At 41.2% G+C, this 12,536-nt stretch overlaps 1 protein-coding gene across 1 annotated transcript; it reads left to right on the top strand.

The window, feature by feature from the left end:
* The first annotated feature begins 243 nt into the window (after positions 1-243).
* Positions 244-11,974, top strand: ednraa (endothelin receptor type Aa). The gene is made up of 8 exons (XM_080836702.1): positions 244-441; positions 1,548-2,043; positions 4,566-4,693; positions 6,873-7,071; positions 8,344-8,496; positions 8,700-8,833; positions 8,984-9,092; positions 9,703-11,974. Exons 2-8 carry the CDS (start codon positions 1,612-1,614, stop codon positions 9,820-9,822), a joined length of 1,275 nt encoding a protein of 424 aa, XP_080692828.1. The 5' UTR covers positions 244-441; positions 1,548-1,611; the 3' UTR covers positions 9,823-11,974.
* Positions 11,975-12,536: the final 562 nt, after the last annotated feature.

Genomic DNA, 12,536 nt, shown 5'->3' on the forward strand with positions numbered 1-12,536 from the left:
TGGTCTGAATATGTGCTGTTCTGTGCTATGTCTGTCTGTGCCTGTGTCTCTCATCCGACTGCTGCTCTCTCCGGGGCCTCCCTCCCGGCTGGATCTGTGTGGAGGGAGAGGAAAGGGGAGGGGGTAGAAATTTGCACTCCCACCCAGTCAAAGTGCTCTAACACACACACACACACACACACACACACACACACACACTCAAACACACACAAGTCAACTCTCCACAGGAAAAGCTAGAGACAGAATGCGAGCACCTCTCCGTGACTGCCGTGACAGAGAGCTCCGTTGGCCCAGAAGGGATCCTTCTCTACTTTGATATCTGCTTAATTACTTATGTGATGCCACACAGATGTCTGGGGGCAAGAGCCGAAAGTTTCCCGCATGTGTGTGAATGACTGACTGAGTGACGGGATCTTGAGGAAGGCAGACATTTTAGGAGCGGTAGGTGAAAAACCAAAAGGCATTTATTATTTATAGATGGAGCCGTTTACATGCTGTCAGGGCTCCCAGTAATGCCAAAGCTGAAGTTAAACTGTGATGCTACATGAAGGACTGACAGTTAAATAGGTTTTGTATACCAGGTGGTGGCAGGAAATTTAAACAGGAATATGTGTCTCGACTTCAAAATGTGGTTTCTGGTAGATATCAGAATGGTATGTGGCTATGTAGTGGATCTTTAGGGTGACTTTGAATACATTAGATGTATAAGAATGTTTGAAGTGTTGTTTATTTAGCTTTGTCTAATTCTGTTTCACTTTTGTGATTTATGAAAGTTTGAAGCACAATGCTCAAAACAAAGTTAAACAACCATAATAAATAAAGAGTCCCATTGAAACTTGATTAGTTTTTTGTTTTTTTAGCTTTTTCTAGTTAATTCACACTACTTTATGGACTGTTGGTAACGGAATAAAGATAACTGGAGGCATACAACCATTCCAACCATAACTTTGTTAAATTCATGTTTTTGTCATTAATATGTCGTTTTGAGGAAACAGGCTTAAAATGCCCCCTGAGCCACGTCAGAAAGTTGAGTCTTTTATGTTGCAATGTTCCTTTGTATGTGGGAACCTCTTGCTTCAATCTGTAAATTAGAAACAGAATGGAATGCCCAGCAACAGAAACCGCAGTGATGAAAGTCACGCAAGGGGTGTATTGTCAAAACAACATGCGAGAAAAACAAAGTTCCAACATAGAGTTGCATGGTATTAGCAGGGCTGCCACCGTTGATGGGTAGTGTGAGTGTTGATGAGAGAGGAGCCGTCTTGTTCTGTTCCTTGACGGTAATCAGCTCTGGCATCCTCCATCTGTGGCTCTTCTCTAAATCCTTTTTGTTGTTTAAAAGGAAGCAGTTGCTCTTCCGATGCTGTCAAACTTTCAATTATGGTTCCAGTTGTTTACTTTAATAACTTTGTGTTCTCTATATGAATACTTTTTGATATTCAGTCATGTGATTATATTCAGCATGTCCTGTACATAGAAGAAGGCAGATGCCAATGCCAAAGATGATATCTCCTGAGGTTTAACGTCATGATATTTTCCTTTTGCAGCTCCCCTCTCAATCAGTGGACGTATTGGAGACTTTGTCATCTTATCTGGGAATCAGGGTGTGGAATGTGTAGGGCGATGGGCTCCCTGACCTTACATGTGTTGCTACTAATGGCTGCCATGGCAAGCAGTGGAATGTGCCTGATGAATGATACAGAAACTCAAGAGCTCCGAGACCCCCTGGTCCTGGGCTCAATCTCTACCACACCACCCGGCCACCAACACAACCAAAGCTCTGTCCAGAATAATGGCCCCAAGCGGCGGGTGCCTCCTCCTGCCTGTACAGTTGTCATGACATCCATCACCTCCTGCTTCAGGTACATCAACACAGTGATTTCTTGTGCCGTGTTCGTCGTAGGGATTGTCGGAAATGCGACACTCCTGAGGATCATCTACCAAAACAAAAGTATGAGGAACGGGCCTAACGCTCTCATTGCCAGCTTAGCTTTAGGAGATCTCATCTACATCATCATTGACATTCCCATCACAGTTTACAAGGTAGGAAAAACATTACGAAATTATAATTTTAACTTGAAGACTTGTGTAGGCAAATGCACTTTGCACTTATTTGAAATGGTGAATGACTTGGCTGGTTCCCTTAGTCAGATGAACATGAGGGATTCAATGAAGAGAAGGGGTTAATTGAAAACTCAGATACATCAGACCTCTAAGAATAGACCTGTCAATCCCTAGGCAAGGCCTCTCTAAGTCCAGAGCTAGGGTTGTGAAGCATTGTATTTAGGGGGTGATCTAAAGCTTTCCAAACCCAGCATATTCCTGATTCATCCATGATTTGGTTTTGGCCTTTTGGATCAATAGCAAAGAATTGACTTAAAAATGCATGTTAGACAGTAAAGAAAGTGTAGCAGGGACTTAATGGTTTAGGAACAACCTAAATATCATAACCGAAAAAATGAGAAAACATGAAGAAAAAAGCTAAAAGCAATGATTAGAGAAGAAACAGGGTGGGAGAAGAGGATAAGGTATAAAGAGAAGAGAATAGTAGAGAAAAAAGTGAGGAGAGGATAAGGTATAGAGAGAAGAGAAGAGAAGAGAAGATAAGGAGGAGAGGATAAGGTATATACAGAAAAGAAGAGTAGAGAAGAGAGGGAGAAGAGTATAAGGTATAGAGAGAAGAGAAGAGAGTGAGAAGAGTTTAAGGTATAGAGAGAAGAGAAGAGAAGAGAGGGAGGAGAGGATAAGGTATAGAGAGAAGAGAAGAGAAGAGAGGGAGGAGAGGATAAGGTATAGAGAGAAGAGAAGAGAAGGAAGAGAGAGAGAGACATCCATCCAGAGCTTATCTCCCAGACCAGCCTGTCTTAGTCACAGGGCTTTTTCATCCTGAGGGGAGCAGGGAGAGAGCCTTCTAAAATAAACACAGGGATCGCGCTGAGGGTATAGAATGGAGAGGCACTTAATCACTGGTCAAACTGCACGGCCTTATCTTCCACTATCAGTGAATAGACCACTCAGCAATGTGCAGAGCCCCAACAAACCAATAGGGTTTATCACAGTCGTTGCCTCAGGGAAATGTTGGATTGGACATTCACACCACATTTGTGACTCCAGCTCCATCCACTATCTAACAAAAGTCTACGCAGCTGTACAGGATGTTTCAAGCACTGACAAAAAGAGTGATTCCATTCTGCCATTGTCTCTCCATTGTTTCAGCATTATATTTAGATACTCTCAATACTTCTTAGAAACGTTCCTATAGTCATGCGCTTTTTCATACGCTTTTTTAAAAATACCATTACAGGTGTTCTCACTCGAGACAATGAACAACCAGCTGGGTAGGGGGGAAGGTTTTTCCTTCACTTACAGGAAAATGGACAATGTGCTTTTGTTTGGGAAGGAGAGACGCACTATGCCTGCCGGGCTCCCGGTGAATGACGTGGGTCAGTCATGGGCACACACCAGTCTAGAGGAAATGACTAAATACACACACCCATACACGTGCAGAAACGTAGCCGTATCTGTTTCTCACACTCTCTCTTGCCCTAATAGTGCTCTTGACATACTTAGATACACTAGTAAGTTATACAAATAACAAATAATGGCCATTCACACACACACACACACACACACACACACACACACACACACACACACACACACACACACACACACACACACACATACACACATACACACATACACATACACAGACAGGGAGAGGGAGACAGCGATCTTTAAACTTGCTGTACTTGTGATCACCTGCACTCACGAATAGATAGATAGATAGATAGATAGATAGATAGATAGATAGATAGATAGATAGATAGATAGATGGATACTTTATTGATCCCGAGGGAAATTAAGGTCATCCAGTAGTTTAACTTACATACATACATGAATCACAATAAATACAAAAATCACAATAAATACAAAAACAATAACAATACACATAGGGAGAACATGTACACAGGGGGTGGGATGTTTACATATAACATATACAACATTGTGCATTGCTTGTGACAGGGCTGCAAATAGTGAAAAGTAGTGCAAAAGTGTTCATGTGCATGTGTGGATAGTGCAAAGAGAATACACGAGGAAGCAGACAGTGACGTACTCTCAGACTTGCAGACAAAGTTTCTCTTTGGACTCCCCTGAAAACCCACATTTCTCTTTGTTTTTAGAGACCACGTCTATTTAAAGAATATGTCCAAAGACGCTACAGCTGCTAGCTTAAGATCCCAGAGGATCCTTCTCTTTTTTTGTGTGTGTCTCAGGACAGAACTCTCTAAATTGCTGTAGCATTGTGGAACAGATGGCTAGTTAAGAACTCCAAATAGTCTGATCAGTCTGATCTGATTGTATTATACTGTATGCCAATGCTGTAGTTGTATCTACTTTAGCCATACATGATGCATCCATCATTTTAGTTTTTTCTCAGGCAAAGCTTCCTTTTCAATTTGGCTAGATCTTGAAAACAAAAAAGATGACCTCATTAGCAGTAAAACATCAATGTTCCACGGCCCATGGTAAATAACCAGTTTGTCATATGGTTGTGTTTTAAGCTCCTGGCGTCTAGGTTCCCCTTCATTGACAGTCCCTTTGGGATGTACCTTTGCAAGTTGGTGCCCTTCCTGCAGAAGGCCTCAGTGGGAATAACAGTCCTCAACCTCTGTGCCCTCAGTGTGGACAGGTAAATATGTGCCACTGCTACAAGAACTATAATGTCAATTTATATGTATATAAGCTAAATTCAATGTCACTGCCAAAGGCGAGGTTTTACGATTCGAGGGTGTGAGTCTCAGAAACCAGTAAAAGGTACTCTGTGCTGCATACCTGACCTGACTAATCAGTGTTCTTGATTAGCTGACACACCTGAGCAAAGAGCGTTCCTTTTAAATAATCAGTTCTAGTTGGAGCAGGGATAAATATGCATTGCCAGGGAAGCAGGTCCAAAAGTGAGAAGGAGAGATCCTTGACGTGTAGGCCTTAATGACTCTATTGTAATTAAAAACATGTGATGCTGACACAGCTAAGGGTTGCATTCTGTGCCTCGAATGGACCACTCATGTGCCTTCCTTTTCCTACCAACAATTTGATACCTCATTATTCCCTGTGTCCTTCCAATAAGGGATGTTTATAGTTGGTTGAGGCATTAGTAGTTATAAATGCAATGTTTAACAAATCTTATTGATTATTGGACTTTGGTTATTTTATTTAGCCTTCTCAAATGACATATTGTTTACACAATAGCTCACTACACAGAGGGGCATTGGGGTGAGGCTCCCTTCCTGCTGCCCTCATGAAGTTAACTCAGCCCTGAAGGGGAAACATCTCTCCTAAGAGAGATGAACAGGCTTATTCCTTTCAGTCTGAAAGCAGGACTTGGTTAAGTCTTTGTTTGAGGTCCGCAGCTCTACTCCGGAAGGTGCAGGGGTTAATTGTAATGGCCAGCTCTCGTGATGGAGAGGAGCTTCCTTTACCATGGGCAGTGGCCACCTGTGAGTTTGTTTACCTCAGTTTTTCACAGGCAGATAAATGAATTCATTCTCAAAGGGGTTACAAGTATGAAATAAACAGTCCACTTTGAAGTGCTTTATACATTTCTAGCAATCTGAGGGTGGAAAATAATAATCAACTTTATCCCTAAGTTTTGAATTTAGATTTTTTTTTAGATGCTTACGCCTGATAAATTGATGAATCATTTTAATGTTGTTTTGCTAATCCCTTTTTCCCTAATGTCCTTTAATATCATGTACTATACATACTATCCCACAGAAACACTTAAGAGGAGAAAAAGTGAGACAACAGTGAATCAAAGGGGAGAAATTGTTGTCTATGATTCCTACTGGAGCATTAGCAGTATAGTGCAAAGATAAAGAATAAAAGAATATGCTTTTAAAATGGGAAATAACTGTGTTATTTAAGATATGCAATCAGTGCCAGAGTGGGTGACCAACATTCTGGAATAGATGAACTCACAAAGACCACACAAATGAAAGATACAACCTTAAGATTTAAAGCCAGGAAGGGTCCTGACCTCGCTTGGTCGTCTGGATGTAGCCAAAAGGCTTTCAGGGAGACTGAGGTTGAGTTTCATGCGGATGACAATGGCTCTCTTCACATCACCAGTACCAATATACAGATGTTCCTGATTTGTTTCGAAACAAGGTCGAGGAAATGTTCAGAATATCTTGTCTGGCTCTGTATCCCTGCATAACACTGTCATGGCTGTTATGTCTTCTTCCATGGTCTGGCAGTCTAAAGAATTAGGCACTCCACTACGTGGTGAAATATAAATGGTACATTGTTGTTCGGCTGGGATATTCAAATGTGTCATGAAAAATATATAGTTCCACATGAAATCTTGATGCAGCATTTTACTAAAGCATTCACTTGAGAGATGTTATTAATGATCCAAACAAGCAAACATGATTTCTAGCAACAGGAAACTAGAAGTGTGTTTAGCAAGCAAGCTCAATGGCTTCTTCCCAGCAATAAACATTAGTTCTGTCAGCCAGTCTTTTGCAACATAAATATTACAGCACAGAACATAATGCGTCTTTCCATGAATCTTGGATGATACTTGGCCTCTCTACCGACTCTCCGATTTCCCTGGTTTGCCATTTGCAAATAATGCTCAATTAAATCATTGAGCATTTTATTTAAAAATGCTACCTACTGACATATCTGTAGAGACTACTCATTATTTTCAATTTTTCCACCAGGGGGATTTTATACATTGTGTTGGCAAGGCATACCTAAACGCATACATGTTTATGTATCATATTTATGAAGCTTTCCTATGTGATTAAGCTGAATGTCAGAGAAAAGGTGTAAACTAAGGCTGCTGTTTGTTCTCTGTTCTCCAGGTACAGGGCGGTGGTGTCGTGGAGCAGGGTGCAGGGGGTGGGCATCCCAGCCATCACTGCCATTGAGATTCTGACCATCTGGGTGCTGTCAATCATCCTTGCAGTCCCTGAAGCGATCTGTTTCGACGTGGTCATTTTCGAGTACAACAACCGCACTATAAGGACCTGCATGCTCAAGCCCCAGAGTGACTTCATGCATGTAAGCGAACGCTTCTTGACACTGACTTGAATTACAGAGACAGTTCATTATAACAACCTCTTTTGCCCAAGGAGTCCCCTTTCACAGACCTGTGTGGAAGCCATTTGGTATTTCGAAACAGAAAATATAGAAAATGAGAAAAGAAAAAGCCTGGATACCATTCCCTTATTTTCTTTTTCCTTCACTGATTACTTTCTTTGTTCCCAAGCCTGGAGAACTTTAATTGATTGCAGACTACACAAGCAATCACAACCAGCTGATGTATGTTGCTCTGAAACTGAGCCATATGTGCAGCGAAACACTGCACCTTTTCTTCAGAGCAACGTTGCCTGTCAGCTAATCCCCGAAACATTACTGCTCTACCAAACGCGGACGCTGCACTTTTTGATTGGGATCAGTCTATGCGCAGAACAATTACCTTTTCCTTCCTAAAATGACCTTGCTATCTGGTTGAGTTCTTCCAACCAGGCCATATTAATGGATTTAGATATAATAGTGATATATGGGAGCGATTTTCGCCATTTTCTAACTTTACAGTTTCATCTTTAACGAAGGTTTCTTATTGTGTGACTTGATCTCACATCTATTTTGGGGTAATTTCATTATCTGATTCTACTGCTGCTACTTTAAAACTGGAATGCCATATGGGAGCTTGTAAAACAATTGGGTTCTAGCGCGTAATTTAGCTGTTTCTGATTGGACGAGAGACGTTCCATGCTATAGGTTATTCGTCAACATACCTACAGTTACTGGACTTTTCACAGCTAAAAAATAAATCACTCCGCGATGAAACATTCGCATTGATGATAACCGTTAATTCAAAGTTTTTAAAATTCCAAACCAAGACGTTGACAATGGAACTATTTTTTGTTGCGGAGAAACAATAGCGAAATAAACCATTTTTAATCAATAACTTCGTGTTGAAATGTTAATTTGTTGACAGTAGAATTGTTTTATAAAAGCAATATAGCACTCGTGGGAGTGGGGTAGGTAAGGGATAATCCCACGGGTTTTGTTGCCTACACCACTCGGCCTTCTGCCTCGATGGCTACGGCCGAACACCACCCGTGGGATTATCCCTTACCTACCCCACTCCCACTCGTGCTGTATTGCTTAATTACACTTGGACAGCATGCAGCAGTTTCCTTCCCCATACTGGAGCTGTTGACTTTGACCTCAGCCATTGTACACAATACCACATACACATTAGTTTAGATTGATTCTAAATCTCACCCCTCATGATTCATCTTCAGTTGTGTTGTTTGCTTTCAGTTCTATGTGAATGCAAAAGACTGGTGGTTGTTCGGGTTCTATTTCTGCCTCCCCTTGGTCTGCACGGCCATCTTCTACACGCTGATGACCTCTGAGATGCTCGTTCACCGCAACGGAAATCTCCGGATCGCCCTAAGTGAACACCTAAAGCAGGTAAAACACTTATAGCCTCTCTTTGATACCTGTAAAGTACATTTACACATTTTTCCAGTTTCCTGTATCTGAGGAGGGTTTCGGGAGGGTCCAAAGATACTTTAGTAGTACCAGAACTCATGTGTTGTTGAGACCCAGTATGTTAATGGTGGTCTCGTGCTCTCCGGCATGATAAATCCATCTCCATCTGCCATGTCTTACAGAGACGGGAAGTGGCCAAAGCTGTCTTCTGCCTGGTCCTGATCTTTGCCCTGTGCTGGTTCCCTCTACATCTGAGCAGGATCTTGAAGAAGATGGTCTACCAGGAAAATGACACAGGGCGATGTGATTTACTCAAGTGTGTTGAATTTGCTGGATATAATGTTTAAAAATAATGCTATAATGCAATGTGACACAACCAAATACTAAGTAAATAGAGACACTACATGTCTGTCATTACTCTGGGTTACCATACTCAGCAGTCATTTTGGTCTCTTTATTGTTTCAGCTTCCTATTAATTATGGACTACTTGGGCATCAACTTGGCCAAAGTCAATTCCTGTATCAACCCTATCATCCTCTACTTTGTCAGCAAGAAGTTTAAGAACTGTTTCAAGGTGAGGACAGAAACACTCTTCACCCAATCCACCCCCGTCTTGGGGTCTCCTTCCTCCTGACAACCCCTCATCCTCTTCACTTAAACAAACATAGTTCTTCCCATGCCGAACTCCCGTCTGCCCTCAATGTTCTCCTCTGCTCCTTTAAGTCCAGCAAATGGCCGCGGGGACATACTTACAGGAAAATATAAACCAGAAACATGATTTATGGAGTCATTTAGTGGGGTGGGGTTGCTTACTCAACTCACTGCCAGAAGACCACTAGAGAGAGATAAGCCATGCAAGGCCCCAGTCTATCCTTAGGGAGAGAGGGAAAGCTCAGAGTAACTGTAATGCCTTCGCAGTGACCTTTACCCTTATCATCCCCAATACCACACACACAGATCACAGACTGAATTGCTACATGCATGCTATTCGTGTACACTTAAGGTAAAGGGATTGCTATTGAAAATATGCAATAAATATATTTAAAACTCAACCATAAAATGTTACCATTGGGAGTATTGAGGGAAAAAGTCTTCTTAAAAGAAATCACCATCTCAAACTATGATGTGATTTTTGGTGAAATCTCAACACCATAAAATCTTTCCTTTCCTGTTCTCTCCCTCAGTCCTGCCTTTGCTGTTGGTGCCACTCGGACCCTCAGGTGAACAGCAACAGTATTCAGTGCAAGACCACCAGCCCAAACAACCTGCACACAGACCTGTGTCTGCGCAAGGACAGTGACTGAGCCCAGAGCCAAACAGCACCGCTTGTGGAACATGGGAGGGAGCAGCCTGTCCAAAACAAACTGAACTCATGTCCACTAATCCACAAGCCAGTCGGCGGAGCTGCAGGCCCAAGTGTGTGTGTGTGTGTGTGTGTGTGTGTGTGTGTGTGTGTGTGTGTGTGTGTGTGTGTGTGTGTGTGTGTGTGTGTGTGTGTGTGTGTGTGTGTGTGTGTGTGTGTGTGTGTGTGTGTGTGTGTGTGTGTTTGTGTGTGTTTGTGTGTGTGTGTGTGTGTGTGTGTGTGTGTGCAGGTGTTTCCGCGCCAGAAGGACCTTGCAGCAGTTCTGAGCCAGTGAAAGACAGACAGGACTGGATTGATCTTATATATAGCCGTGTACAATAGGGCTGATGTGTTTATGTTTGTCTCAGTCCCCACACAACTGTTCTTCCCAGGACCCTCTATTTGCAGCAAGAGCACTGAATGGAAAGCGGATGATCACAGGACGTAGCTGTACATAAGCTATAAATGCCTAAGCCAGTGGCTGAGAGTGTTGTGTTCACACTGCTGACGGCGAAGGGAAGCCAGAGGAAGGATGTGCGAAGAGGTGTGTGTCAGTGAAGTTGCTCTGAGAGAAAGACAGGAGATTGTCACAGAGATCAAGAACTAATGAGAATTGCAGTAATGTTGATCTACAATCACTAAAAAGTTCTAGTTATACGCCTTCCTGCCACAGTTGACATGCCAGGGACATCTATTGACCATTTGGTCCCATTCTGGATAGATCTGAGCTAAAGGCCACAAATGACTTCATCAGCAATAAGGTATAAGAGGACTACTTCCTCTGGTCACTAGTGCGCTGGTCGGCACATATGACTGGTGAGAAGCTTCGTGTTACAGTAGTCATTATCTTGCCTTAAGAATAAAGCAGGTTCCTTTTGCTATGCAAGTGCTAAGTGGCAGTGTTTTTAACTTATATAAATGTGAAAAGTAACTTAGACATTCATAATTAAGCCAACCTGAACTTTTGCTGCAGTTTGTCCCTTCTTGTTGAACGAAAAGGTCCTCAGCAGTACCTTGATATTCTTAGCTCCTCAAATTCACACACACGCTAGAACACTGGAATTCATCCAGATGTTGTAGTCCCCTACAAGCAATAAAGTGAGGGTAATGATTTTTGACCTTGTTAGAGGTTTAATAGCTTGCTTTCGGATGGAGTCCAAATGCAACAAACTTTGGGTAATAAACTTTAAAAATGATGAGCGTTCTTCGGTTCAAGGCGAGGGCTACAGGAAAAGGGTCTGGGTTATTACAAATGACAAATGAGTCAGGAAAGAAAACATATCCTTCTTGGTACACTGTGAATTTGAGAAGATATATAAATGTCTGCTATTACAATCGTTTCTGAGTAGTATGGAATGTCTGTATTATTGCCTTTATATCTATCATATATTCTTTATCAGTAGTTTCTTGACAGCGTTTGTACAGCATTGAAATGTTAGGTATAATGGAAAGATTTATATCTAGCTGCAGTAAATATTAATCCTAATGCTTGACGTATGTTAGCCAAATGTATTGAGCAAAGACATTACAACGTGTGCAATAAGTAATATATGCTTCAATGTGTTATACATTAAACAGAATATTCATATATAATATTTTTTTACTTAAGAAGCAATTTCTCATGAAGATGACCTGTGAAGTCAGAAATCATGCATAGGATCTTCATATTACTGTGGTAAAGGTAAATGAACAGTTTTAATTGTTCATAACAGTTTCAAGGCTTTAAATGCAATGGCTGAAAAATAGTGTTAGATTAAAATTAAAATTAGTGTTTTACATATGATTATAGGAAACTGGTACTATAGAAACACACAATTTGAAATAAATATTTGTTTGAGCGTGTGCATGTTTTATAACTGTGTGCTCCCCATTATGGAACATGCTTTTATTAAATCCTGGCTTATATAATGTGGTGTTAATGCAGGAGGCTCTAGACTGCAGTGTTAGTTGAACTCATGTGACAGATTTTCAGATAGAGCATGAGTAGTGTGTGGATTTTGTACATACCATATAGATGAACAGCACATTACATTTTAACATGTAATACATTGTCATGCGTTTCATTATTTTGCAAACTGCTGGATTGAGAAAACTATTTTATACAATTCACTGTATTTTTTGGCAGAATGACATTCTTTTTAATAGAAACAGTTGTCTGATCACATGACCTCTGTATCACAAAACAGTAAAATGCAAGTCCTCCATACTATTTTGTAATGACCCATTATTATATAATTATCTATAATTTCCCATCAGGTTTTAAATGTATTCACATTAAATTCTCTGTGGGAGCATTCTTATGTGTTATGCAATGTATTCAAGCTGACAGTGGAGTAATGCATCAGATGTAATAATGGACATGTTTATTTTATGTGTATTAATAAGTAAGCAAATATAATAATATAGATGCTCAGCCAACCAACTGTGAAACTGTTTGAGGGCATCCCTCTATCTTAGACTCTTTCCTTTGGGAAGATACACTGGTCTGGGAGTGATTTAAACTGAACTCTGACCTGCTTGGCAGTGTAACATTAGGGTCGGCAGGGTCAGCATGGAGGATGTGAACTACCCACAGTCACAGGAAGGAATACAGGCCAGTACGTAGCCTCTGCCAGAGTCTGTTTGGCAGATGTGTCCAGGGGAATCTAATCCTCCACAGTTCTGGAGTGAGTAACA

The sequence above is a fragment of the Sprattus sprattus genome (genome assembly GCF_963457725.1).
Source record: "Sprattus sprattus genome assembly, chromosome: 4".
NCBI classification, from domain to species: Eukaryota; Metazoa; Chordata; class Actinopteri; order Clupeiformes; family Clupeidae; genus Sprattus; species Sprattus sprattus.

Bases quoted from the DNA above. Each gene is read 5' to 3' on its own strand.
- ednraa (XM_080836702.1), top strand. From the start codon at position 1,612: ATGTGTAGGGCGATGGGCTCCCTGACCTTACATGTGTTGCTACTAATG. The intron at 4,694-6,872 runs GTAAATATGTGC...TCTGTTCTCCAG, and splicing joins TGTGCCCTCAGTGTGGACAG to GTACAGGGCGGTGGTGTCGT. The intron at 7,072-8,343 runs GTAAGCGAACGC...GTTTGCTTTCAG, and splicing joins CCCAGAGTGACTTCATGCAT to TTCTATGTGAATGCAAAAGA.